We start from the raw sequence: 26,668 nt of genomic DNA on the forward strand, positions 1-26,668 counted from the left end.
CTCGCGCACTTACAGGGATTTACTTGCGCGTTGTGTTTAGATGGCACGCGCATTAGACTCATTATTACGTCGCGCGCGTAACCATGGCAACACTACTTAGACTCAGAAACAACTTTCTCTTGAATGGTTACACAAAACGGTCCGTATCGTGAAATACCGTGACCGAGGTCTTGAAAATACTGACCGAGGACCCTTAGCTGGGAAATAACATATTTATTCTTTTCCTCAATGAGATTTTCCAACTTTGTTTACCTTACTATGGCGAGGTTTCGCTTCTGACTTTCGTCGATGTTCGTTTGAGTTTGTTCGATCATAATCATTCAATAAACTCCATTTTGTAGTTACACACAAAGCTTTTACTCCATCAGAAATACATAACCTCCAAAGAAGACATTCTCTGAGTTTTGACCAACAATTTTGTAACATAATTTAGTCCAATAGATACGTCGTTCTCAACTAGAACTTCTCTTGACTGTGGAAACGTTAAGCTGGTTATTCAGATTAATTACTAGAGTGATTTGTCGTTTTTCTTCGTATTTAGAGACGATTTGCTGCCTTTTTTATCCCAAATAAACTTTCAGCAAACTTGAAATTGTCGCGCTCTTTGCAAAATCATTATGGCGGGAATTGTCAAAACACGGAGGGTTTTCTTGCCCCCGATACCCCACTAACCATGAGTAGCATAATGCCCGGTCCTATAACAGGGGTCATTCCAGTGTAACCGGGTACTGGCGCGCGCAAAAAAGCCCCGCCCCAGCTGCGAAGGGCTTTTTCGCATAACCGAAATCTTTAGCAGAAGCCTGAAAAGAGCTATCGTATGGGATCGTTCAGTGAAATCGACTGGCACGCACCGCCCAGCCCGCCGCGCTCCCCAGCCCGTTTTCCTACATTTTTTGTCTCCCGATGCTCTCTCCATGGGTAATGCAATACCGGGTTATACAATATAAGGTCTTTCAGTGAAATCGGGTAGCGTGTGCAAAAGGCTCCGCACCAGCCACTAAGGGTTTTCACATAATTGGAACCCGCAAAAGCAATAGCTTTAAACAAACCTGAAAGGGTGATCGTATGTGCCCGTTAGAGTGCAAGAACCAGGGGGGGCTCCGCAAAGCACCATGACAAAATCGGGATAACCTAAGGATATCAGAGAAACAGCACCCTCTTGATGTGTAACATTGGAACCCGACTATGATTAGCAGGGCGTGAGGCACGCGCAATACAGTCAATTCTCACACACCATACGCCCATTTAGACCCATTTGTGGGTTGGTATATGCGAGCAGGCTATGAGAGGCCAAAACCAGTGTCAGTGGCTCACGATTGGGAGCTTAGCTCATTGCGGAAAAAGTTGCATCTATGAGCGTTGCAAGATACATCGCGCTATGTTGAGGAAGGGCGCAATCGAACCTCATCCCTGTGGAGAGTGTGGAGTGGGGACCCAGTCCGAGGCTCGGCTTTGCGAGGCCTGTGGTAATAACCCTGTATAACACAAGCTTGTTTACAAAGAACAGCGGGCTCGAAGGACATTCCCCTTTGTCCTAGCAGAGCTGAGAGGTCGCCTCAGGCAGTAGCATCCCCATCCCCGTTCTTAGGTACGTCGAGACCATAGCTCCAATATCAGAAGGAGGGACGCTCAGAACACAAAATGGGCGGGTCCTTGGTGAGAAGGGGTGACAAGATTACGGTAGGCGTTCTAGAGGGCATAGACACTGGCATATGGGAGAAAGGCAGGGAGTACTTGGTGTACGTACGTTACGAACTTCGTCCTTTGCCAGAGCAGAACGGCGAGCCCGGGCCCATGTTCGAGCCTGCGGAAGACAAAGAGATGGTCAACTGTGTTGTAACCTACGTGGCTGACTACCTGAGGAATCGGTGCACAGCGCGTTCTTTAGGGATGACAAAGAAACGAGCTAAGGCACTGGAAACCTTCGACGAGCGACTACGGGATGCACAAAGGAAGATCTCTTTCGCCTGGAGAGAAAGCTGGAGATCAAGCTAGTGGATGTCGATGCCCTTGGTAACACTCTCTGGGATCCCGGGAAATACAAGAGAGGATACACACAAATCCACATCCCATGTCACAACAATCACGCATGGACCGAGCACCCGACGGACCCGCCTGTCATCACAAGCGTGCATGGGCTCAATCCCGAGGCCGAAACAGAGTTGCAAGCACTTTATGAGGACAGGTCACTCAGTAGCGCAGCCATGAAAACACGCGACGCAAAAATACGTGAAGCACTCATTTGCTTCATAAAAAGGACGATCCCAAGGAGCACCCGCATATGGCTCTGTGGTCACGTGATAGTCACGCACGAAGGCAAACTGTACCGACCAAGACGGGACAACGTGGCTATCGACCGTTTACAGACGAGACGGGACATGATCCTCAATGGCTCCCTGATGATCACCCAGCCTACCAAGAGTACATCGAAGCTACGCACTCGATGGGCGGCGCAATAGGGTATTACCAAGCCTACATCCCTCAAACATCGAGATGTCTGGCAGCATGCGTAAGTCGATTTGAAAGTGTGGAGCAGCAAAGAGTGTTACGGCAAGCAAACTCACTCGCATATCGACATGCGTGCAGCCGATCTCGGGTGCGAGGATAGCGTATTTGGCGGATCGTCAGACGCCATCGATCTCGTGCGAGAGTATGTATTCCCTACGGACTTGTATCGTCGCGCCAACGTCGAGGAAAGGCCTCTAAGGGAAGTCCTTCGGTTGACGGGCTCTATCCAGCTCACTAAATGGGAGTTCTCAGAAGATTGTCATCCTTACACATCAGGCCGTATAGGACAGCACTTGGAGCAAAATGATGGTTGGCTCACTACTCCGGAACTCAAAGACCTGCCTGGTTCTGGTGATCTCATCAATGCCACTGCACGGGAGCTTCTGTTCAGCGTTGGGAAAAAGGACTGCATCAGATTTCCGCCGTCAGACAACGAAAGCAAAGACCCTCTGTATCCCCAGGGCCGCGACCTCGCGGTGGGTTTCGTGGGCAAATGTGCCCGCCACGCAGATAAATCTTCTATCGTGGAACGCGACCGAGAAGAGGCGGCGTATCTGACAAACCTGTTAGCAGGCGCCGACCATCTCTTTAACTTTGAGCACGCGGACAGGGCACACTTGATCCAATACAGGGACGGGAAACGACGTTCCCAGTGGTATCACATTCGCGCCTTCATGCTAGCTTACACTAACATTGCTCTACGTAGGATGCTGCGAAGGTTCCCGCGAGATGATGTGCTCAGAGTTTGCACAGCTGCCATATATACCAAAGTGGTGCCCGATGAAGTGCAACGACGTCTGGTAGAGAAGAGCCCAAGATATGGCGAGTGGCGTCACAAACAGCCCGGGTACGAATGGCGTCCGGAAGCCGCTTGGCAGCCCAAGCTTAGAGGTAGCTTGCACAATGAGCAGAGCAATGCGCCACCCTTGCCAGCAGACCTTAAAGCTGCTTCATCAGCGAGACTCCATCTGACTGGTCAGGGCGGTTCGGCAAAAAACGGAGTGGGCCGTGAAATTGTTCGAAGGGCGAACCATCGCCGTGCTCACCCCGGAAAATGACCTTGCGGATGATCATCGCAACAATCCCGGCCTCCAGAACTGCGGGAAGCCCGTGAACGCGCAGACTATCACCACTATCTCCGCATTCCCGCCGACAAGCCAATAGAGGACTGGGACCCAGTATCCCTAGGTAACAAACTGAGCAATCTCGCAGAGGTTGTCATTATCGACGAATGCTGCAAAATCCAAACCAAAGTCCTGCGCAACATCCTGGAGTATCTGGCTACCCGTCCGTGTGAAGTATGTAGCGGCGACTATGGCCAGGTGCCTCCCTTGGGCGACAAAGAGGGTCCCCATACTATTCTCGAGGAATGGGCTGACGCTAAAAACGTGCTCTGTTTTGACACCGACTACCGATGCGTATGCGAAACGTGCGGGCTCCCCTACACCTTGTGCCATAGCAACCCAGACACTCCGTGCAACTCCACGCCTCGCTCTCGACTTCACGACATAAAGGGCCAGACTGACGGTTGTCAACTCGAGGTCTTCAGAGAGGAGTGGGTCGGCATGCGGTTTGAAACCGCTGTGAGCCAAACAAGGCCGGATGACATGTGGGTCTGCTCGACCAATAAAATGGGTGCTCAGGTCGAGGAGCGACTGCTTGGCCACCACAAGACAAGCTACCCGACATCCCCGGCTAATATACGATTCGACCCGGAATCGAGTATTGCGCACCGATACCGCACGCAAGGGCGGCCCATGCCTGTCCCTGGTAAGCATGGAAAAACGGCGAATGCATACAAGGGAACCGTAGTCCAGGTACCTTTAGACGCCGTGCTGCAAGGCCTTCCACTCGAGTGGAAATACGGGGGCTGGGGTACGATCCATCGCGTGCAGGGAAAGACCGTTCAGCAACCTCGCCGTCTCTTTATCATAGACCACAGCCTCGAAGGCTGGATTACGAATGCTGTATACACCGGCATATCCCGCGTGCGGCACGCCGACCAGATAGTCCGCGTAATCCCCCCCGATAACGCACCCGGTGCCTTGGTTCCCACAGAACTGCAGGCTACGCCCAGTGAAGAAATCATTATAGCGCGAATCAAGCGTTACGCGATACAGGATCGCCAAAAGGATCGCCCTAAATACACAGGCTTCCATCACATGCTGATGTATGATTGCTGCCGCCGAAAAGAAGTGCACCGTGTGTGCGACAAAGCTGCTGTTACAGAGTTACACCAAATGTCACCCTCAGAGCTTAAGCATCGATCGCCTTGACGACGGTCAGGGGCACTACAAGTGGAACGTCCGACTTACGTGCCTCAGCTGCAATAATAGACACAAACGTTGAGGCTCACGTGTGCCCACTGATAAGTGCACGTTATAGCATGCTGCTCGCTTTCCCGCTTCCTGACTCGTAAGGCTTTATCGCCTCCTCTGACGCCCCCTTTTGTTTGGGTTATTATCGGGGATCACATTTTTTGTGTGCGCCGCTTTTGAGCGCAAGGGAGGTAGCGAGTTACAATGATTCCAAAGTTTCCACCCCACGACAGGCACGCCAAGCAATATTCCGAACAGGGACTTTTTTCGCTGAACGACTGCGAGTCCGTGTTTGATTCTGAGGCTGTTGGTTGGAGCTCGTATTTTAGCAGATCATTCTCTGCTAGTGTCTCTACTGTTTTGTGTATATTGTCCAGGGTCGATTCTAGGCTATGAGACATCAAAGATATCTGGTCCTCCAGCGCTTCGAGTTTTTGCATCAGAGAGTGACCATCCTCATTTTCTTGGGCATCTCTCCACAATCTGTCTTACCATCCCTCACGAGTTCACCCCGTGCCTGGTACAATGATACCCGATCCTATTACTCATTACATATTACATAATTGGTGATCATAAACTAATAACTTTAACAACTTCCGGTACACAGAAACGGAACTTCCGGAACACACTCCCCCCCTTGACTCTTAGGAGTCAAGCAAACCCCGATCGCGATTCTATTCTGCGCGTGCAATGCTGCGGCTCGAGTGGACCTGGCTCTGGTATGCACGCTCCTGTCCGCGCACGCGCTGCGATTCACTGTCGAGTCCGCGCAACTAACTTCTATGGGGTAGAGTCTCTGGACTGGTCTGTCCAGGCGAGATGGCTTGCCCTTCTTGACAAGTCTAACTTGCGCTCCTCTCACTACGTCATCTCTGCCCTTGATCAACTTCTCTACTACCGCCATCTTCCACTGACTCCTCTTACTGCCGTCGTCGTGCACTGTCACTACATCTCCTACTTGAACTGCCTCCCTATGACGCCCGGTGACACGACTACTAGGATAGAACTCCCTAAGGCTAGCTAGATACTCCTTACTCCATCTCTTACAAAAATGGGAGAGTTTAGCACTTACATACCTAAACCGACTGTTGTGGTCTGGATTCGCTACATCGTCTGGCTCTACTACCTCGTCTGGAAAGCTATTTAGTCGTCTGTCATACATTAGATGGGCTGGTGTAAGCTCCATCTCTCCGACCTCATCGTACACATATGTAAGCGGCCTGTCGTTTAGTGTGCTCTCGACCTCCACCAAAACTGTAATTAGCTCATCATAGGTCAATCGTGCCTCGCCCAAGGTCTTCCTCAAACACCGCTTGACGCTTCCTACCATTCTCTCGTAAAACCCACCCCACCATGGAGCCTTCTCTAGGTTGAATTGCCGAGATACTCTGTTGACCTCTAAATATGCTTGTACCTCCGGGTGGTCATATAGCTCCCTCAGGGCCTTTGCTGCGGCTTTGAACGTTTTCGCATTGTCTGACACTATCAGCGTTGGAGCTCCCTTCCTGGCTGCAAACCTTCTAAGGCATCTCCTGAAAGTACAAGCCTCTAAATCTACCACTAAATCGAGATATAATGCTCGTGTCACGCAACACGAGAAAAGTGCCACATACGCCTTCTGCATCATACCTGTACTACTCTTGTAATAGAGAGGACCTGCAAAGTCTACTCTTACTTTGGAGAATGGCTCTGCCTGCGTGACTCTTAAAGCCTGGTAAATCCGCCACGGGAGGCGGCGCGTATGCCCTGCCTTCTAGCTTCTTACACGTGACACACCTATGCACTATCTTCTGTACAACTGGTCTACCTTTCGGAACCCAGAACCTTGTCCGCAACTGCGCTAAGGTGCCGCTAACACCACTGTGGTGTAACTTACTATGGCAGTCTAGTATAACCAGCTCTGTCAGCCTGTGATCTCTCGGTAATATTATGGGCATTCTAGCGTCTGTCGCAAGCTCGGAATTACCCAGTCTCCCTCTTCACCTAAGTATGCCTGCCTCTTCTACTAAATCTAGCTGCTTGGTCAGCTGATTAAACGTCGCTTGTTGCGTCAAGTCTACTTGCGCTGACTTTATCCACTCTAGCTCTGCGTTCGTCATCTCCTCTCTAGATAACCTGCCTGTCATCCTGTCTTCTACTTTCTCTGCCCTAACATTGTGCATTAATCTCCGAACATACGCTGTTACCTTGAACAACTTGATACAATTACTGAAATTGTTAGGGTTGATTACACTAGATATGTCACTCTTCGGTACTCTGGTGTTGACTACCATACTTACAGTGCCCTTCTCCTCTTCCGCCCCAGCTGGCGTTCTCTCGATCTGTAATGCTGGCCATCCCTGTTCGGGACCAGTCAGCCAGTGTGGGCCATTCCACCACGGTACCACGTGACCCAATGTCGGCCGGGTTCTGCTCTCCCGAGCAATGCCTCCACTCACCGTTCCTAGTCAGCTGCAAAATTTCATCTACTTTGTGCTTAACGAACTGTTTCCACTCACCTTTGTTCGCCAACCAGTATAACACTGTTTTGCTATCTGACCAGTACACCTCCCTTTCTACTTCAATGAGTGTGCCTAGTGCTTCTTTAACATGGCTGACTAGACGGGCAAGGATTAACGTGGCCATTAGCTCTAACCTGGGTATTGTCATCTCTTTAAGGGGGGCCACTCTACTCTAGTCTTGCTGCAAAGCTACAGTTACTGGGCTTACTATTCCTAGGGGATCGAACATACCTGCAAGAACACTTAGCACATTTCGCTTCGTCGCTGGCGACTGTTGCGCCTTCTCATACAGTTGGCCAAATGTGAGTCCTATAGTGTCACTACTGCTATTCCAGGGTAGGCCTAACACCTTTAAGATTCAAGAGCTCTAAAATATTTTTCTATCACTTCTCTATGAAAATCTCTATTGACATTTTCTTTGTCTGTTTTTGTTTGGTAAAAATTAATTTGTTTTTGTTTTCTGTGTCTTTTATACCAAGCTGTTTTATGAGATAATATATAGATTTAGGCACTGCCTAAAAGCGGAGCCTGCGTGGATGCACTTTTTTAGCAATACTTGTAGCAAATTTAAGGATATAGGGGATGCAAACTAGCTTTGGAGTAGTTATTTATATTTAATATCCATTTCCAAGTAAATCCTGGTGTCTTGGGTACATTACTAATTTCTGCCATAACCCCCACCCCCTGGGGTTTGACTCCTAAAAAAAGAAGATGGGGTGTAGATAATCATCTTTTAGGGTATAAACTTCACCCAACTACTATCCCTCAGGGGGGTGTTTAATGGTTATTCTGATACTGCTATCCTGAACGTTCATGTATCAAATTAATGAATTTTTGTATTTAATAACAACTGATATATTTACCTCCCTCCACTCCCTCAGGAAGACTACCCAGGATTATGATGGGTGAATGAATTGAATTGAATACTTTTATTAACAAATGGGTGCCTTTTAGAGAATGCTTGTTTTTATTATCATTGCACAAATGCACCATTATTTGACATGAAAAAGTCAAAGCTGAGATCCAGCAGTATGGGATTGCTTTTAGTAGGAAAATGGTGTATACACGTAAGTAGGAAAAATGCATGATGTTAAAAAAGGTGTTTTTCTGAATTATTAAGAAATCATTGTTTTAAATTAAAAGCATTTATTTAGGCTGGTGTCATTATCACATATAATTTGGTTGTGAAAAATTGTGCAAGCCATAATAAAAATAATATTGTATTGACACAGGAAATTAAAATGGTTCATTCAAAATTATTCATTTCTAAAGTTAGGCTTGTGTCCTATCCTTTATAATTTGGTTATGAAAAATTGTGCACACCACAATATAAATATTGCAATGACATAAAAAAATAAAATGGTTCATTCAAAAAGTATTCATGTATAAAATTATGCTTGTGTCTTATCATTGATAATTTGGCAATGAAAAATCATGCACAACCTAATAAAATATTGTATTGTCATGAGAACCTATTGGTTATTTAGATCAAGAATAATAAAATATAACGGGTTAGGATATTTTTAAAATATAAATTATACACCTATTTCAAACAAGGTATTGCATTGGAGGATCAATGTGTGGTAACACTGATTGGTTCATTCAAAAGACACACAAAAAGAAACATGGGTAAGCTTTGCTCTATGCATATTTGCTGGCTCATTTGATATCTTTGAAGCACTGCAGTTTGTGACATTGGTATTGTAACCTCATTTGAAATAGGTGTATTATATAAAATAATAAATGTTAAAACATGTATTAATAAAGAGACAACAGTTTGTCTACCACGTAACAATTAATTTCCATATTTAGAGGAGGCACCAAAAGCACTCCCCTAAATATGGAAATCAATATATGTGGAAGACAAACTGCTTGGCCCCACCACTGCATGCCGCCTACAGCTGCATCACCTCTTTTTATCTTGTTATTGTTCTTCTCTATAAAAAAAGGATGAAAAAAGTATCAAATTATATATTTTCCAAACGTTAGGGCTCACCTAAAATAAACCAATAAACACCATCTAGAATCTATGTATCATACCAGTATAGGTTCAATTAATTAATGGGTCATGTAAATATGCAATTTTTTTTATTTTATGCTGTAATTGACACACAACAACCTTGCAAAACATCTTTGAGAACTGAGGGGGAAAAAGCATAAATGTGTCAGATAAATAAGACCTGACTGGAATCATTTAGCCATATTTCTTTCATAGTATCAAAGTGAATTGGGTTCATTTATACCAAAATATTGATATACAGCTTACTTTTTAAATAATTTATCAGTGTTTTTTTTTACACTTACCTCATTAAGTGGGAAAAAAAGAATTAAAACCTACCTGGCCCCCTAAGAAAAAAGCTCTTATGTTGTATGCAAAGTAAAGAAGGATTTCAAAAATACAAACTTACTTTGTGTTAGAATATCTTTCTCCATGTTTATAATCAGCAATGAGTCAAATGTAAAACAGTTTAGAATCTAACCTTCAGTTTGTCTACAATTAGTGTATGTAGCATCTACACATTCATCTGGTATCTGCAAATTATATAGTCTGCTATGGCAGAGTCTGCTAATAGGACTTTATGCTTGTACTCCTGGATTTCAAAATAGTACACCTGTCATGTACAGTATCTTTCATTGAAAATTGTTGTGCAAAATTGATATTTTAACTATAAAAGGGGTAACATCAAAACTTTGAAACTTTTAGAAATACGACAGATCACCACCTACAATATGTATGTATACGAGATTTAACTAAAACACAACTATAATATTCATGAAACATCTGAGGTAACAAAAACACAACTATCATAATTATGCATTATTTTATGCAACCAAAACTATAATAATTATGCATTATATTTTGGGTGCCAAAACTAAACTCAACTATGATATTTATGCAAAATTTGAGGTGACAAGAAATAAGACAACTATTATATTTTGAAATATTTGAGTTGACAAAAACAAACACGTCTATAATATTTCTCTTTCGGATAGGCCTTTTGATTACTGTAACGAAGTTTACACACAATTAGTAAAAAAGTAAACAAGCGCGCACAAGACTACCGCCATCTTGTTTTTGGGCGCGAGTTTTAACAAAACCTTTGCACACACACATTCTTCTCTGTACAATAGAAGTATTCTATTCTTAAAAATAAAATGCTAGTATCGTCTGATAATAAATCCGTGAAAAACCTTTCAAACATATACTTAAAAAGGCACTCAGTTCAAAACCGTTTTTTTTTTTAACATAATACCTACTGGATGTAAACATAAAACTATAATAGTTGTGCAATTACCTCTTTTATCACCACGTGAAAGGTCGTCCATGGTCACAGTGGAAATAAAAAAACTTCTCAATATTCAATTTCTTGTTTCGCTTTGCGGGTTTGCTTTTTCATAAAAGTACTTTGAAGCATAAGTACGGAAGTTTGGGGGCGGTGGTAAAAATGTTATTTCCAGTTAGACTGGTTATAAACCGGTTATGTCCAGTTTGGTGATTGAGTTAACATCCTCATGCCGTCATCGTGATTGACGTGTCACTTGACGATGACTCCTTTTTAGTTGGGCCGAGTGGGGCCTGGGAGTTGCATGATTTACTGGATTGTGACACACAGGGTACCCGAGCGATGACCACAAAGACCAAGTCGCATAGTTATACCATCACCTAGTATAAGTGCTTCAAAGAGAATAAGCCCTTATGTATCTACCAATACTCTTGAAACCATTTATTCATCAATTATCCAACCACACTTTGGGACAATTGCAGCAAAGGTTTGTTGGAAAAATTACAAAAATTACAAAACAGGGCAGCACGTATTTTAACTTATTCTCCCTATGACACTTCTAGTACTGAAGTGCTCGGGAAACTGGATTGGAGGACAGTTGCTGATAAACTGAGAGAAGCGAGGTGCACATTAGTGTAAAAGATTTTGAATGGTGACATTTGATGACATTTGACATTTGGTGTTACAGGGTTACACCAAATGTCAAATGTAAATGAAACAGGGGAAAATGTTAGGAATATGCTCATTTAAGCTATTATTGCATTATTGTTATATATTTTTTAAAGTAGAGTCACATTTTTTTAAAATAGAGTAATTCATTTCTCCCTTTTTCTTCTCCCCATTGACTTTTTGTTATATTTATTTCTCCCTAACATGTAGCTGTACAGCTTTTTGCCGAGGCCGAGTCGAGCGGAGTGCGTTACCCGACGTACGTTGGTGACGACGACACTACCACGGAATCGAGGCTTAGCACGCTCGTCAAGTATCCAGTAGAGAAATGGAGCGACATAAACCATGTGTGTCGCACGTTGGGTTCACGCCTATATGCCGCCAAAAATAAGGTGAAGGGACTGACTCCTGCGGTGATCAGCTATATACAAAAGTGCTTCACCTATTGCTTGCACCAAAACATGGGGAGGCCTGAGGAGCTCTTGCAAGGTCTGAATGTCATCGTGCCCCACGCCTTTGGCGACCACAGTCAGTGCGAGGATATGACATGGTGCAAATACAAGGCCAACCCAGATGAGTACGCTCACGGCGAGCTTCCTGGTTGTCGCGACCTGCAGGGCGAAGACCTACGCGCCAGCATTACGGACGCTTTGCGCCCGTTTTCGACACCCATGGGTTCTTCCCAAAAAAGCGAATGCGTCAATAGCATCATTGGTGCAAAGGCTCCAAAGATCAAGCGCTTTGGTGGTTCTGAGAGCAGTGACCACAGAACGGCAGCAGGGATAGCACAGTTCAATGAGTCGACGAAATATATATCTAAGGCAACAGAGGAAATGGGCCTAGGACATAGCATCGCGACCGATAAATACATAAAAGACACAAACCGAAGACGCCTAAAAAATGCTGTAAGAAAGGGAACTCGGGCGTTCAAGAAAAAGAGGCGCATGGCGCGAAGAAAAAAATCTCGGAAAAATGTATCTCTCGAAGAACGCGAAGGCGTAACATATGAGTCAGGAGTTGGCTTGCAGAGAAGGGAAGTTGAGATAACCACCTTGACCATAGAAAGCTTGAAGAACTCCGTGAAGGACGAAGAGCTACGGACTTACGAAGAGTGCATAGAGCATTGGGAAATAGAGAGCCAGGGAGAGCAGTCTCATCCAACTAATCCACCAGAGCTCAGCGAATGTGCGCTTATCACCTTCGACACAGAGACGACTGGCCTAAACATAGAAAAAGAAGGTGCTACAAAGAAAAAGGAGAGCAAGGTGTTGCGCTCCACAACGTAGGCGAAAGGACTAGAGAAATTTTGTAATTTTCTAAAGCAGCATGAAACCTCATGCCCTCTGCAAATTGTCTTAGTAGCTCCCAACGGCGATCGCTTTGATTACCCAGTTCTTTTAAAATCCTTGAAAAAGCACGACCTTCTGGAACAATTTTCCGAATCTGGAGTCTTTTTCTTAGACTCCCTTAAGTTGATAACGACAGTAAAGAACAATACATTTCGCACAGTTTCAGTTTCTTTTTGATGCGATGGCAGACGTGAAGGCGTTGGCTGAGGTTCTCTTTCAATCCCGTTTGTGCATTTCGCTGCGATCGTTACAAGTCAAGCGGTATGTGTTCTGTCTTTGCAAAAGAATGAGAGAGCAAAAGCGCTGAAGTCGACACTTGCTCGACTGCCGATAACAACAAGGCATGAAGGACAAAATCGCGAAATCTGGCTTGGGATACAGAACGCTAGTTGATATATATTGCAAGGGAGGCGCAAGGGCGTTGCTCGCCATTATGGCTCTGCCAGAGAAATTGGCCCTCAATACGTGGGGATTGGATATGAGACGCAGTTTTGTTGTTGCAGCGCCGAATGAAGTGGTAGCTCTCTAAGATGGCGAGGCATCATCAACCTTTCTAAGAAAGAAATCTCGCGATCTAATCGGTTCAATCGGTTTTGGTATCAATTCTTAGAATATAGGTATCAAGTTAAGTACTAGACAAGTCGATTGTCGAATTTACTTCCCCGGACGAAGTTGTGTTGGTCTAAATAATATGGGTTAATATTTTATACATTAAACCCTCTAAAATCATCATCGTTCATTTTCTCAAAAACGCTCATATGAAAATTGTTCAAAATCTCCCCGCAATTGGAAAACAATAGTATCTTCAAGCTCCATGGATTTATTTAATTGAAACTTGCGACCTGGAGGCAGCATTATTGGTATTAGATTAGGTAGTGTTACGTCATATCTTGGAGAGGCCACGCCCTACCTTAAAAAAATTCAGAGTATATGAATTTTCATCCTTCCTTGGTACTGTAGTGCATTTATATCTACAAATCAGTGCAATGCGCCCGTGTAGCAGAAGCGCAAAGTGGAGAGGTGTCGAACTTCTGGTACTGTAGTAAGTCGTCTTAACTCTTCTGATGCAGATCAACCAGGTTCCATCGGACAAAGGCAAGAAACACCATACATTCTAAAAGTCTTTAATATATCAAACAGATAAAGGGTCTAAAAATTAAAAAACCCGCATGTAAATGCCTTATAAATCTTTTCATAATTACATAAACCAGATTTCTGACCCTAAAAACTTCAACGACCTAGTTTGTAGATGAAAGAACTCAAAATAAATCCTATTTTGCAAGTCTGCTAAAACATAATCACATTTTATAATAAGTCATATAAACACAAGGGCGATTCTAGATGTGCTAATCTATAAACAGTTTTGTTCTATCATCACAGTGCAGATGTTCAGGACTTCCACATATGTAACAAGCCTTTGGTCCTCTCTGCCCAAATGGCTGTAATTTAGATGGTGCCTCGTCATAAAAACCCCCACCGTACCCCTGTGAGGAAGAAGTACGGCTAAAAGTCTGGGAGTCAGATGGTATTCCGAATCCACCCTTGTAAGAAGAATGTTCTTGTTGGGTTCTAGATCGTTCAGGTCGACCAAACCCTCCGAATCCACCACGTGATGTAGTCGTCTCCCTTGGCCTCTCCTCTTGGCGATCTGCACGTTCCCTCGACACCCTAGTTGGCCCTGTACACCTGTCAGACCACGCCCCCTGGGGTTGCACGTGACCTGGTTCTCCCCAGCTCTTATTATCTTGGTATCCTCTGGACATACCCCCTCTTCCTCCTCTATACCCTCCTCTGCTAGGTCCTACATGCTCTCGCTCCTTGGATTCCTCCTGGTCACTACCCAGCTTACCACACCAGGGTGCAGACTCACCCTCTGCCCCATCCTCCTCACATTTCCCACGTGGCTTGGTAGAGTTCAGTACTGTCAATCTAAGCTCTCCTTTCCCTTGACCCTGGGCCCATGTCTGTGGAGGTAGGGGTGGAAAACCTGGAGGAGGACGCGGTAGAGATCTGCTTTGATCTCTCTTTCCTGTGCCATCTTTGGATTCTTCCAAACCTTTTCCAGAAACTGTCTTGGGAGAAACATCTTTATTTGTTTCATTCCCCCTGGTCAGCGCGGTGAGCTTCACAGGGACAGTCTTACTTGCAGCCTCAGGAGAAGCTTCCTCGTTCTTTGCCTTGACTACTGCACTGTAAGTTAGCTGGTTCTGGGCCGAGGGCGACACAGGGCCAAGATCAAAGTCAAATGCAGTTGTGTCGACACGTAAAGGTGGAGTCCTACTAAGATATGACGGCTCAAAGGTATTATGCGAGTCGATAATTACGTGCTGCTTGCCTTCATCTGCTGAGTGCCCTGATGAAAATCGCCTTAGTCGTTCTGACACACTTGACCGACGGCTATAAGGAGTACCCTCTAAGCTTGGACTTGCCTTTCCCTTTGGAGATGGCATCCTCTTGGATAAGGACCCACCAGTGCTTTCAATGGTCATCAGCTGATTCAGCTCACGGTGTAACTCGTTAACCTCTGTTCTTGCATGGTCTTCCTCAGTAGTATTTGGAGGAACATGTTTCTGTTCAGCTGGGACGTCCTGATGTGTGCTGCTATTCGCACCACTGCTGCTTGCATCGGCCGGAACAGTGGTCGGTTTCTGAATTGGCCTGGCTTTCAGTGGGAAATACCCTGCAAGTTACGAAAGATTAAGATCACCGCTTGAACTACGAGTAACTGTTTACAACCTAACAAAAAGGCAATCACATTCAACCGATTATTGTACTGAAAAGGGGAAAGCAACTTTTTAAATTATTCTGTATGTAGCCCCATGTATTTTTACATGGTTTTAGAGTGGTAAACTTGAGGCTGTCCATTCAGTCGGCACACATTCATGATGAAAAGCTACAAACCTTCGTCAAGAAACATTCTAATCTCCAGAATAACCCCAGGAGGAAAGCCGGCTTCCTATTAACAAAAGAAAAAAAAAACAGTTTAACAACAGACAAAAATATATAGTTTAAATAAAAATATCAAAAACTAGAATTTAAAATGTATACCATTTTTTATACAATTTGTTAGCAACTATTCATTAAAATAAAACAATTACCTGAAGTGTTTTCTTGAATTCATCTTTGTTAGCAGTCAAAAGGGAATCCTAAAGACATCAAACAGTAAGATTATTACGAAATTTAGACATACCCAGCTAAAGTCATGTAGCAGTTTGGTTTCGCAGATGTTGGCCCTTGCTCCAGCTTATTTCAAATAATCAAAGTGACAGCGAAAAAAGGCGGTCAACAAAAACATAAAACTGTTCATTGTTTCCGTTTAATAAATCCTTACCACGACTATATAAAGTCTCGTACTACTAACACTTATGCAGTTATCTCTGAATCTTCCTTACCAAGACCACCTATAGTCTTGCACCACTCACCCTAATGCAGTTATCTGAATCTTCCTTACCAAGACCATCTATAGTCTTGCACCACTCACCCTAATGCAGTTATCTGAATCTTCCTTACCAAGACCATCTATAGTCTTGCACCACTCACCCTAATGCAGTTATCTGAATCTTCCTTACCAAGACCATCTATAGTCTTGCCCCACTCACCCTAATGCAGTTATCTGAATCTTCCTTACCAAGACCATCTATAGTCTTGCACCACTCACCCTAATGCAGTTATCTCTGAACTTTGGGAACAAATCATCAAGCTTAAGCTGCTCCAGCATCGTGGAGACTTGAGCATAAGGGTCCCAGCCTGTGGACAGGAACAAAATCGCGATGAGTAGCCAGATAACCCAGGATAAGTAGCCAGATAACTTAGCATAAGTAGCCTAAGAACCAATGATTATAAGTCTGGGAATTGAGGATTAGTAGCTAGAGAACACAGGAAAGTAGCCAGATAACTCAAAGTAAGTAGCCAGATAGCTCAAGGTAAGTAGCCAGATAACTCAAGGTAAGTGGACAGATAACTCAGGATAAGTAGCCAGATAGCTCAAGGTAAGTAGCCAGATAGCTCAAGGTAAGTAGCCAGATAGCTCAAGGTAAGTAGCCAGATAGCTCAAGGTAAGTAGCCAGATAACTCAGGGTAAGTAGCCAGATAACTCAAGGTAAGTAGCCAGATAACTCAAAGTAAGTAGCCAGATAACTCAGGATAAGTAGCCAGATAGCTCAAGGTAAGTAGCCAGATAACTCAGGGTAAGTAGCCAGATAACTCAAGGTAAGTGGCCAGATAACTCAAGGTAAGTAGCCAGATAACTCAGGATAAGTAGCCAGATAACTCAGGGTAAGTAGTCAGATAACTCAGGGTAAGTAGTCAGATAACTCAAGGTAAGTAGCCAGATAGCTCAAGGTAAGTAGCCAGATAACTCAGGGTAAGTAGCCAGATAACTCAAGGTAAGTGGCCAGATAACTCAAGGTAAGTAGCCAGATAACTCAGGGTAAGTAGCCAGATAACTCAGGGTAAGTAGTCAGATAACTCAGGGTAAGTAGTCAGATAACTCAAGGTAAGTGGACAGATAACTCAGGGTAAGTAGCCAGATAACTCAGGGTAAGTAGTCAGATAACTCAGGGTAAGTAGTCAGATAACTCAAGGTAAGTGGACAGATAACTCAGGGTAAGTAGCCAGATAACTCAGGGTAAGTAGTCAGATAACTCAGGATAAGTAGCCAGATAACTCAGGGTAAGTAGCCAGATAACTCAGGGTAAGTAGCCAAATAACTCAGGGTAAGTAGCTGGATAACTCAGGGTAAGTAGCCGGATACCTCAGGATAAGTAGAAAGATAACTCAGGATAAGTAGCCAAATAACTCAGGGTAAGTAGCCGGATAACTCAGGGTAAGTAGCCAGATAACTCAAGGTAAGTAGCCAGATAACTCAGGGTAAGTAGCCGGATAACTCAGGTTAAGTAGCCAGATAACTCAGGGTAAGTAGCCAGATAACTCAGGTTAAGTAGCCAGATAACTCAGGGTAAGTAGCCAGATAACTCAAGGTAAGTAGCCAGATAACTCAGGGTAAGTAGCCGGATACCTCAGGGTAAGTAGCAAGATAACTCAGGATAAGTAGCCAGATAACTCAGGTTAAGTAGCCAGATAACTCAGGGTAAGTAGCCAGATAACTCAAGGTAAGCAGCCAGATAACTCAAGGTAAGTAGCCGGATAACTCAGGTTAAGTAGCCAGATAACTCAAGGTAAGTGGACAGATAACTCAGGGTAAGTAGCCAGATAACTCAGGGTAAGTAGCCAGATAACTCAGGTTAAGTAGCCAGATAACTCAGGGTAAGTAGCCGGATAACTCAGGTTAAGTAGCCAGATAACTCAGGTTAAGTAGCCAGATAACTCAAGGTAAGTAGCCAGATAACTCAGGGTAAGTAAGCTACAGAACGGAGGATAAATAGACAAATAAAACAGGAGTGAAGGTGTAGTAATAATGGCTTCTATCGGCTTACCAGCTTGGTCTTCTTCTTTGTCTTGAATCAGGTCATTCTGCTGTGATGTATCCTCACTGTTAGCGAACTCCCCATCATCACTGTTTTCTGGTTCGACAAGCACGTCTTGGTTGGAGTCACTGCAAGACTCTGCTTGATTTTCACTCTCATCACATGGACTGCACCAACCTGATGCTCTATGAAGTAGCAAGTCTAGAAGTCTCTCCCTGGTTGATCTGGGACAGACATGATACTCCTGTTTGTTATTTCATAAGTAAATAGTCTTCTATTAGTTTAAAAATAAAGTATTTTTGGAAAGTCTGGTATAAAGTTAGGTAAGATGGTCTTTTGGAAAAAAGAACACAGAATATAAAATAGAAAATGCAGGCACATAAGAAGCGGACTAGTTGGAGATCTTTCTAGATAAAAATTCAGTTATTGGTTCTGACAGCAAGCAAGCAGGGGAAAATGATCAGCTAGATGGGCTTATGAGCCCACACACCCATGGTGATGGGCCAATGAGCTAGATGGGCTAATGGCATAAATGGGCTAATAAGCCCACACACCCATAGGGATGGACCTGGACTGTTTTAAGAAAGTAGAGCTGGTTACTAGAATTTCTTCGAGCAAATATTTTCGTGACTGTATATACCTTGGTAACTCTGTTGATAACACAAGATCCCTCAATGTTGAGCCAAACATCTGCCGTAGATCACTCTCTTCACAGCTGAATCAAATCAACAAAAGCATAAGATGGGCATATCCTATAGTAAAATAAAGAGGGTTACAGGGTTTTGCAAAAAGCACATGAAAGGAATAATGACCATTTTAATGTTAAAAGACTCCAGATCCAGATACATTGTAAAATACCATTAAAACTATGCCCCCATCCATCTTCCCTACTCCTTACTTTGTTGCAATATTAGAGGACACTAGGAAATGCTTTTATATGTACAGTACAAGGACAAGTGGGAACAATAGTTTAGGCCATCAAAGACTTCTGAAGGTGTCAAATATACCAAGTGTCCAGAATCTTGAAATAAGCATAGATACATTGTCCCTGACATTATAAATACATCACCTTCCTCTGTTTTCCTCCATTACTGGCCCTATGACCTTTAACAGATTGCATAAACATGCAGCCCTGACATTAAGCTCAGCTTCAGACAAGTTCTGAGAAAAATAACAGATGCCACAATAGACAGGTGTGTCAGGATTCAGGATTCCTCACGAGAAGTTGTTTGGTTAATATCTAAAGAAAAATCTTCTGACTGGCATTTTAGTTTGAATCTAGTTAATGCAAGGTAGTACTATTACCACCGCGACATTTACAACTGTGAATCAATGAAATCAAATTTGTTGCTACACAGGTCTGACTACAGACGGCTCTTAGCGAACCGTGAAATCTGCATGGAATTCTCACTTTACCTCCATAGGAAAGATAGTACTCAAACATTTACAGTCTCAACCCAAATAAAGCTATTGGTTTGGATAATATAAGCGCAAGATTACTAAAGTATGGATCTCGTTCAATCACTTCCTCTCACTAGATTTATAAAGTAAAAATCAAAAAGTAATATAGTAAAAGCAATAAAGTAAAAAGTTATAAAGTAAAAAGTTAAAATCTACATTGGACCGTTACATTCGTCCTCAAGTGAAGCTCTCTCAGTACTTATGGCCAACAATACAGCAGAGGCATTCTTATCACCGTTGTACATACATTTTTGAATGTATTAATGGGCTTTTAGAGCACTCTATTAATATTTTATCCAATAGCAATTATAACGAAAAAAAAATGAAAAAAATTCCTAATAAAAGTTTTTTATTACTATTACTTTTGATATGCATTTTGAAAAATATAAATGTGAGGGCTGCAATGGCTAGTTAATGCATCTTGTCAAGTCAGTCAGTTGGTCTGTTGATATCTGGGGAAACACACCTTGTCGAGTGCTACCCATTTGTTTAAACTCTGGTTGATGACCAGCAAAACAGCTTGCTTCAGACTGCAAAACAGGAATGGTGGTTGGAGAGTCTCAACAAAAAAATCAAATGATATTACTGTTATCTTTTGCAATAATTGTAAAATTATGTCACTTTGCATTCTGACATGCCAATCGAAAACACAAACCACATTTTGACATGTCCTTGCAGTGGGGTTGTGTGATCAGAAGCAACTAAAACAAAAACTTCCTGCAGTATGAAGTTTGCCTTCTTATTGTAAAACTGAACCTTGCAACAGAAACGATACCAGAAATTCACTGTAAAAAAGGTTTTTTGTTGTAAAAAAAAAAGCAATTGATTAAAGAATGATAATTATTGAAAATACCTGCGAGTTCTTTTTTTTCCATTGGAAAAAGAATGAACATCCTAAAATGTATCCATGCATGTCTTGGAAGTACTTAATCTCACTATTGTCTTTTTGTCGGTTTAAAGATTCCTAAGGGATTTAAAACCTGATAAAAGCCAAAGACTTGTTTATTAAACTGTAGAAGAACATAATCTTGGTGCTTACTTTTGAGGAGCGGATCCCTCCTTGAGATTCAGTGTGACAAACATGTTGGCAAGGAAGGAGCAAAACCTTTCACATCTCGTCTCCCATGAACTACTGATATGCTGCTACAAGACGACAAGAAAGAAACAAGCAAGTTAGACATTGGCCAGTGGCAAAATAACATGGTTGTCTGCTTTGATTGGACATCAATGATAAGTGATCAAGTGGTAATATAACTTGGTTGTCTGCTTTGATTGGACATCAATGATAAGTGATCAAGTGGTAAAATAACTTGGTTGTCTGCTTTGATTGGACATCAATAATAAGTGATCAAGTGGTAAAATAACTTGGTTGTCTGCTTTGATTGGACATCAATGATAAATGATCAAGTGGTAAAATAACTTGGTTGTCTCCATTGGACATCAATGATAAGTGATCAAGTGGTATAATAACTTGGTTGTCTGCTTGATTGGACATCAATGACAAGTAATCAAGTGGTATAGTTTGTTTGTCTTTGTAAAATCCACAGGGAACTCACCTCTATGGTTTGAATAAAGTTAGAGTTGTTTCTTAGCTTTGTGTTATTGTTGATTTAGTGCATGTGCCTTTGTATCTCTTGTCTACTTTTTCTGCGCTCAGTGCTTTCTGGCGCTCTCTCATTCTTTAGCGGTCTAACGGCCTAATTCACTTCTGTCCACCTCACACTTGTGCCACCTTCCATCTACTGTTTGTCACTAATCTTGTGTTTAGTTGAACCTAGGTCCCACTGGTCCTTCAACTCCTAGTATTGTACCTGCTGTGTGCTATCATGTCCATAGGACCTCTAATGGTGCTTTTGTTCCATCATCATTTAAAGAGGCAGCTCTGAATCATATCTTTAAAAAGCATCATCAGATCCGTCCTAATAACAGTACCAACCCTTTTCTAACTAGAGGTTTGTATCTAAAAAAGTTGGTATCTATAAGGGATGATCGCCCTACTCGGAGAATGTTAGTGGCACAGCAACTTAATTCCCATCTAAATGACTCTCATTAGCACAACCCTTTTCAGTCCGCATATAAGAATGGTCATAACACTGAAACAGGGCTTACTCTGCGTCACTAATTGTATTATGGAATCAGTGGTAAAGCACTGGTATGGTTCAATTCTTATTTGTCTAACAGAACACAGTCCGTTTGTAATGATTGAGAGCAGTCTTCAAGACGTGCTATTATTTCTGATGTGCCTTAGTCATGTATACTACACATCTAGCTGTACTATTAAAAAGAATGACAAATCTTATCCTTTTATGCCGATGACACTCAAATCTATTTATCTTTCCATACATCTGCCATAGATGAGCCATATCTCTGTAAGGAAGTGGTTTTTCCTATCATTCTGGAATGGGAATGGTTGGTAGAGAATGTTCAGAATGGCATTCGAGTCATTCTGCTATAGGTAGCAGAATGGGTGGAATGGCCTTCATTCCATTCCAGAATGGGAACCCGAGATAAATGAATGTGCGCTTTTCCTATTCTAACTATTCTCATTCCGGAATCACATGTAAACTATGTATACTACACATCTAGCTGTACTATTAAAAAGAATGACAAATCTTATCCTTTTATGCCGATGACACTCAAATCTATTTATCTTTCCATACATCTGCCATAGATGAGCCATATCTCTGTAAGGATGTGTTTTTTCCTATCATTCTGGAATGGGAATGGTTGGTAGAGAATGTTCAGAATGGCATTCGAGTCATTCTGCTATAGGTAGCAGAATGGGTGGAATGGCCTTCATTCCATTCCAGAATGGGAACCAGAGATAAATGAATGTGCGCTTTTCCTATTCTAACTATTCTCATTCCGGAATCACATGTAAAAAACACGCCCTAAGTCATGTATTGAAGAATGTATTCTTGACATTGAAGAACGGATAACTGCTCTTTGTCCTTTCTTTGTGATGCCTTTAAAGTTATGGTGAAAGATCATTTTCTTTATTTACCACCACCCTCTGGAATACCCTCTCAGATGGCTTGTGAGCCACCCAGTTTTTGGATGTTTTTAAAGTTTCGCTTAAGACTCACCTTTTTAACATATTTTTTTAGTTGTTATGTATGACGTTATGTTACTATATTTAGTTCTCATGCATGATGTCATGTTACTATATGAAAATCGCCTTCTGAATGAACATGTAATTTCCTTTCATGTATGAATAGTATAATAATATATAATAATACTTACTTATATTTTTTATGATTAATTTCAAAAATTGTAAAGCGCTAATGAATGTTTAAGAAAAAACGCTATATAAATAAATCAGCATTATTATAATCATCATTATTATTTTGTTAAATAGGCAGAATATTGAACAAGGTCTTTCACATAATGCCAAACGAATTGTTTCATACAATTAAGTTCACCTACCTCAATTAGTTCATCACGAAATGCCAACACTACACCTCTAAAATGTTCCTGAAACATGCTCACTTCCAAGCCTAAAGCATAACAAAATAACATTACTTTAGTTCCAGACAAAATCGTGTGCAGAAAAAGTTTCAGCAAAAATACTGTTTACCATTATTGATTTAAGTTATATTCTCTTTTCCACAGTAAAATCTATCTAAGTACACTCTGAAATGGATACAGCCCTTTATTGAGTGTTATCACACATTCATTTAAATCAAAGAAGAACCACTAGTTTTTTTCCCTACGGGAAGAATAGAAAGACAGTCACATCTAGCAGGCCTACTGGTCACCGGATTTTAGGCAAGTTGTTTGGCAATTGTCCAATATGCACCTCCTTTGTTCATTTAGTCCGGTCGAGCCAGCACTCGGAAGGTCGGTTAAGACACAAGTGGGTTTAGGTACTCCATAAGCTGACCGAAACTTTATCATTCAGGATTGTTTGAATGTCAATGAGGAATAGTTTTTGGTTTGCAGTTAAAATAGACAGCTTGGTCAACATTGAAAATAAGGGATATAAGTTCTCTCTGTCTGCCTTTGCATTAAATGTTTGTGATTCTTTTGTTATCAATTTAGATTTGAGGATTGGAGAGTCAGATTAGTCCTGCACTAATTAGGCAAATTGACTGTTTTCATGATGAAAGTCACAAGGCAGCCGTCTAGCTTAGTGGATGCTTAAGACTCGGTTGCCTACGATCCGGATACCGGGTTCCCCCAAAGCATCAGCAAAGGATTAGTGGCTAGTGAGCTTGACTCTTTATTCAACCAGTAAACAGATGTTTTTGGGCAACCTTAACCTGGATATAACATAGGATACTTGTTCTTATATCTGACTTCAAAAAAAGAGCATTTAACATGTTGTTGGAATCGAGATGCATATTACATACTGTGTAAAATTACCTGAGAGAAGCCAGCAAAGTTTTGTGGCAATGTCACTGAAACTCTTTCCGTCCAGTACTCTCTCAATAATCATCTCAAGCATCACCACAGTTTCAGAAACACCCTTGAAATTTTGTGAAAGCCTACTTTCTGCCACACACTGTGCCAATTCACAGCTCAGCTCCTCAATGTTGCTGAGTGAGGCCCTGTCCAGTATTTTCTTGAGGTTTCTTTGAAATTTCCACTTCTGCCACTCTAGTTCTTTCTTCATTGCTTTGTCGTTACTATTTTCATTAGTTGGCTGGACTTTTAGAGGCTCAAAATGTCTGACAGGGTCTCTCTGTTGCTGCTGCTGTTGCTGATATTCATGCAGCTGGGGCCTGGGAATGTGTTGTTGTTGCTGCTGTTCTTGTGCGTAAGCCTGCAACTTGGATACTTCACCATGGTCGCTCTTCACAGGAGTAGAGAAAATTGCAGCTAGACTTCGTCTGCCAAGTTTTGGTCCATGGAATGCAATATGGCCGGTAGGGAACAAATTACTTCCTTCTTGTGAAAGACTCTGAGGGTGTGTATGTGAACTTGGTGGTCTTTTGTCAGAAAGAAAGTGTTGCTCATGGGGCTGCTTCAAAGTCTCTTGCATGTCGCTTGCCAGCCATGGGTTACCAATTAGACTGCTCTCTTCTGGCCACTTCGTACTGGCCTCTTCTCTATTAGCCCTGTCTGGTTCCTGCTGCTGGCCCATTCTGAGGTGTGGTGGGAGGTACCTGTCAGGCTGCTCATCTGGCACTGTAAATGCTACAAAGGAAGCAGTTACTATCAATTGTGGGGGTTTTCAGATTCAATGGGGTAAAGATCTTTGCCTGATATCTTTTAAAACTATGATCCTGAGTATTTTTATTCGTTTTGACATTTTAAGCTTTGTCATTTCCTCGCCTCATCTCGGTTTCAGCCCCATAAGCTCCCTGGGTTGGCATGCAGTACACCATGATAATCAATCTGTCCTCAAGTCATGGCAGCACACCGCGATAGTCAATCTTCAAGACATGGTTTGAGCCATGAAAAAAGGTTGCGTTTAGACACATCAGAAACATTTACTCCATTTCATAGCAATTCCCATTCTAGCAGCTTACCTTCGTTTTTAGACATTGCATTAATTCCATTTAAGGGGCTGTAAAACACGAGGTTCCGCTATAAAAGGGAAAGCTCCTCCCCACCCCGGGCTCAAGAACAATCAATAATTTATCAACTTTCAATGAGTCAACATGTCAGGACAATTGCTCTAAGCGCTTATTCGAATTGTATATTCTTAACCTTATTAAATGTCACTTCTAGACTTGTCAACCTAAAATTGTTCTGTTTATAGTAAATTATATCCCAGTGATGAATTTTCACGCGCGCTCATTGGTCAATACGGGTCACGTGCACAATTTCACAGGACAAATATCAGTCGATAACAAATTTTCGAAGTCGAATTTATCCTGAAATGCAAAAGAAACAGCAATGACAAAAAAATTCACAACAGCGCGCGCTCGTGGCGTCATTCCCGTGCATGTCAGCACGTGCAGAAGACATTTCAAAATTGAAAACTTTTGCTTCAATTTCTATTCCAGCTCTCAGCAGAACAATAAGAAAACAGTCTAGGTGAGAATGCATCAGTTGAAATGCAAGTTTTGAGCTTGTAGTTTTTGTTCTTTAGATTGTTGCATGGATTTTTATGAATGTGAATGGCATCATTCCAGTGCACGTCAGCGTGCTATGAAGACACTTTTCGTATTTTCAGAAGCTTCGCTTCTCGGCCAACTGTTTATTTTTCGTACAATTTCTCATCCTTGGACATTATCCGCCGATATCCCAGCCGCCAGAAGGGGTTTATTTACTAAATAATGCTACACCAAGCTGTGTTAGCTTTAAATATAAACATTTTCATCACAGCGCGAGAATGATTTATGCAGACGCGTAAAATTTAAAATTTTGCACCGAAAACTTGAGTGGAGAGCAAATCACTAAATTATCAATCTTTTAACACAACTGCCTTGGTACCTGTGCAAGAACAGTTTTATTCCAGCCGACTGAGGGTCTGAGATAAGCAATTTTACAAGAGACATATAATTTGCGACTGCTAGCTTGGCAGTGTAATGATTATAATTGCAAATTCGAGCCCGGGGGTGGGAGGAGCTTTCCCTTTTATAGCGGAACCTCGTGTTTAAGATGTTGCTTTTCATTTCAGGTTGATTACCTGAGGTCTGTTCTTGTGTTCTTGTTGGTAAAGAGGCCAGTCCCTTGGAAGTTGCCGTGAACTCTCCTGGACTTGCAAGGTGGGGTCGACTGGACCCATGATCGTTACCAAAGCTTGCTGGACTATGCCTAGACTCTCTGCCTGAGTTTGGTCGTTGTGGTAAGGACTGTGCCATTGAATGACCAGATGAAATTGATGGTGCTTGCTGAAAATCGTTCCCTGAGAAATGATCATGTTCTCGTTTGACCCCAGTTACCCCATGCAAGCCACCATGCTTTCCCTTGTATTGGAAAAAGGTGCTTGATATTGTCGTGGTTGAGCCAAATCCATAATCCTTGGGACGTGAAGCCTGCTCGTTCCCCTGTGATGCTGGGACAAGATATGTAAAGCCACTCATCACCAGCTGCTGCTCCAGTTTCTCAAGCTGTTCCAGCTGTTGCTTGTCAAGTGGCGTGGGCTCTTGACAAGATGAGGGCTGATCTTTTTGAGAGTCACTTGGACAGGCTTGGTCTGGTATATTAGTGCCAACATCAGAAGGCATCTCCTACAAAATTGACACCATTGTCATTGTC

The 26,668-nt window shown here is 42.6% G+C and overlaps 3 protein-coding genes across 6 annotated transcripts in view; 1 reads left to right on the forward strand and 2 right to left on the reverse strand.

The window, feature by feature from the left end:
* Positions 1 to 5,285: 5,285 nt before the first annotated feature.
* LOC116614110 lies at positions 5,286 to 11,767 on the reverse strand. Of its 3 annotated transcripts, XM_048729567.1 has the most exons (3): positions 10,624 to 11,767; positions 9,808 to 9,918; positions 5,286 to 9,264 (listed from the first exon to the last, which is right to left on the reverse strand). In XM_048729567.1, the coding sequence occupies exon 3, from the start codon at positions 6,451 to 6,453 to the stop codon at positions 5,413 to 5,415; it is 1,041 nt and encodes a 346-aa protein (XP_048585524.1). In that variant the 5' UTR covers positions 6,454 to 9,264; positions 9,808 to 9,918; positions 10,624 to 11,767; the 3' UTR covers positions 5,286 to 5,412. The 3 variants fall into 3 exon arrangements, with proteins under 3 accessions (XP_048585524.1, XP_048585525.1, XP_048585523.1); XM_048729568.1 differs by lacking the exon at positions 9,808 to 9,918; XM_048729566.1 differs by having other exon boundaries at positions 9,808 to 11,767.
* LOC116614111 lies at positions 8,382 to 12,794 on the forward strand. The gene is made up of 2 exons (XM_048729365.1): positions 8,382 to 8,394; positions 11,491 to 12,794. Exons 1-2 carry the CDS (start codon positions 8,382 to 8,384, stop codon positions 12,564 to 12,566), a joined length of 1,089 nt encoding a protein of 362 aa, XP_048585322.1. The 3' UTR covers positions 12,567 to 12,794.
* Positions 12,795 to 13,737: 943 nt separating this feature from the next.
* LOC5506343 overlaps positions 13,738 to 26,668 on the reverse strand; it is a 32,748-nt gene continuing 19,817 nt past the window's right edge. For both annotated transcript variants that reach the window (XM_032374728.2, XM_032374727.2), the window contains exons 6-17: positions 26,097 to 26,640; positions 23,882 to 24,655; positions 22,943 to 23,013; positions 20,556 to 20,659; positions 19,983 to 20,046; positions 19,125 to 19,216; positions 18,696 to 18,770; positions 18,065 to 18,279; positions 16,288 to 16,376; positions 15,728 to 15,775; positions 15,531 to 15,585; positions 13,738 to 15,309 (exon numbers count right to left, since the gene is read on the reverse strand). In XM_032374728.2, the coding sequence (XP_032230619.2) occupies positions 13,976 to 15,309; positions 15,531 to 15,585; positions 15,728 to 15,775; positions 16,288 to 16,376; positions 18,065 to 18,279; positions 18,696 to 18,770; positions 19,125 to 19,216; positions 19,983 to 20,046; positions 20,556 to 20,659; positions 22,943 to 23,013; positions 23,882 to 24,655; positions 26,097 to 26,640 (3,465 nt within the window). In that variant the 3' untranslated portion in view covers positions 13,738 to 13,975. The remainder of the gene's footprint in view (positions 15,310 to 15,530; positions 15,586 to 15,727; positions 15,776 to 16,287; positions 16,377 to 18,064; positions 18,280 to 18,695; positions 18,771 to 19,124; positions 19,217 to 19,982; positions 20,047 to 20,555; positions 20,660 to 22,942; positions 23,014 to 23,881; positions 24,656 to 26,096; positions 26,641 to 26,668) is intronic.

This window comes from Nematostella vectensis, chromosome 6 (assembly GCF_932526225.1).
Source record: "Nematostella vectensis chromosome 6, jaNemVect1.1, whole genome shotgun sequence".
NCBI classification, from domain to species: domain Eukaryota; kingdom Metazoa; phylum Cnidaria; class Anthozoa; order Actiniaria; family Edwardsiidae; genus Nematostella; species Nematostella vectensis.

Excerpts from the sequence above, each read along its gene's own strand:
- LOC116614110 (XM_048729568.1), bottom strand. The coding sequence starts at position 6,453 with ATGATGCAGAAGGCGTATGTGGCACTTTTCTCGTGTTGCGTGACACGA.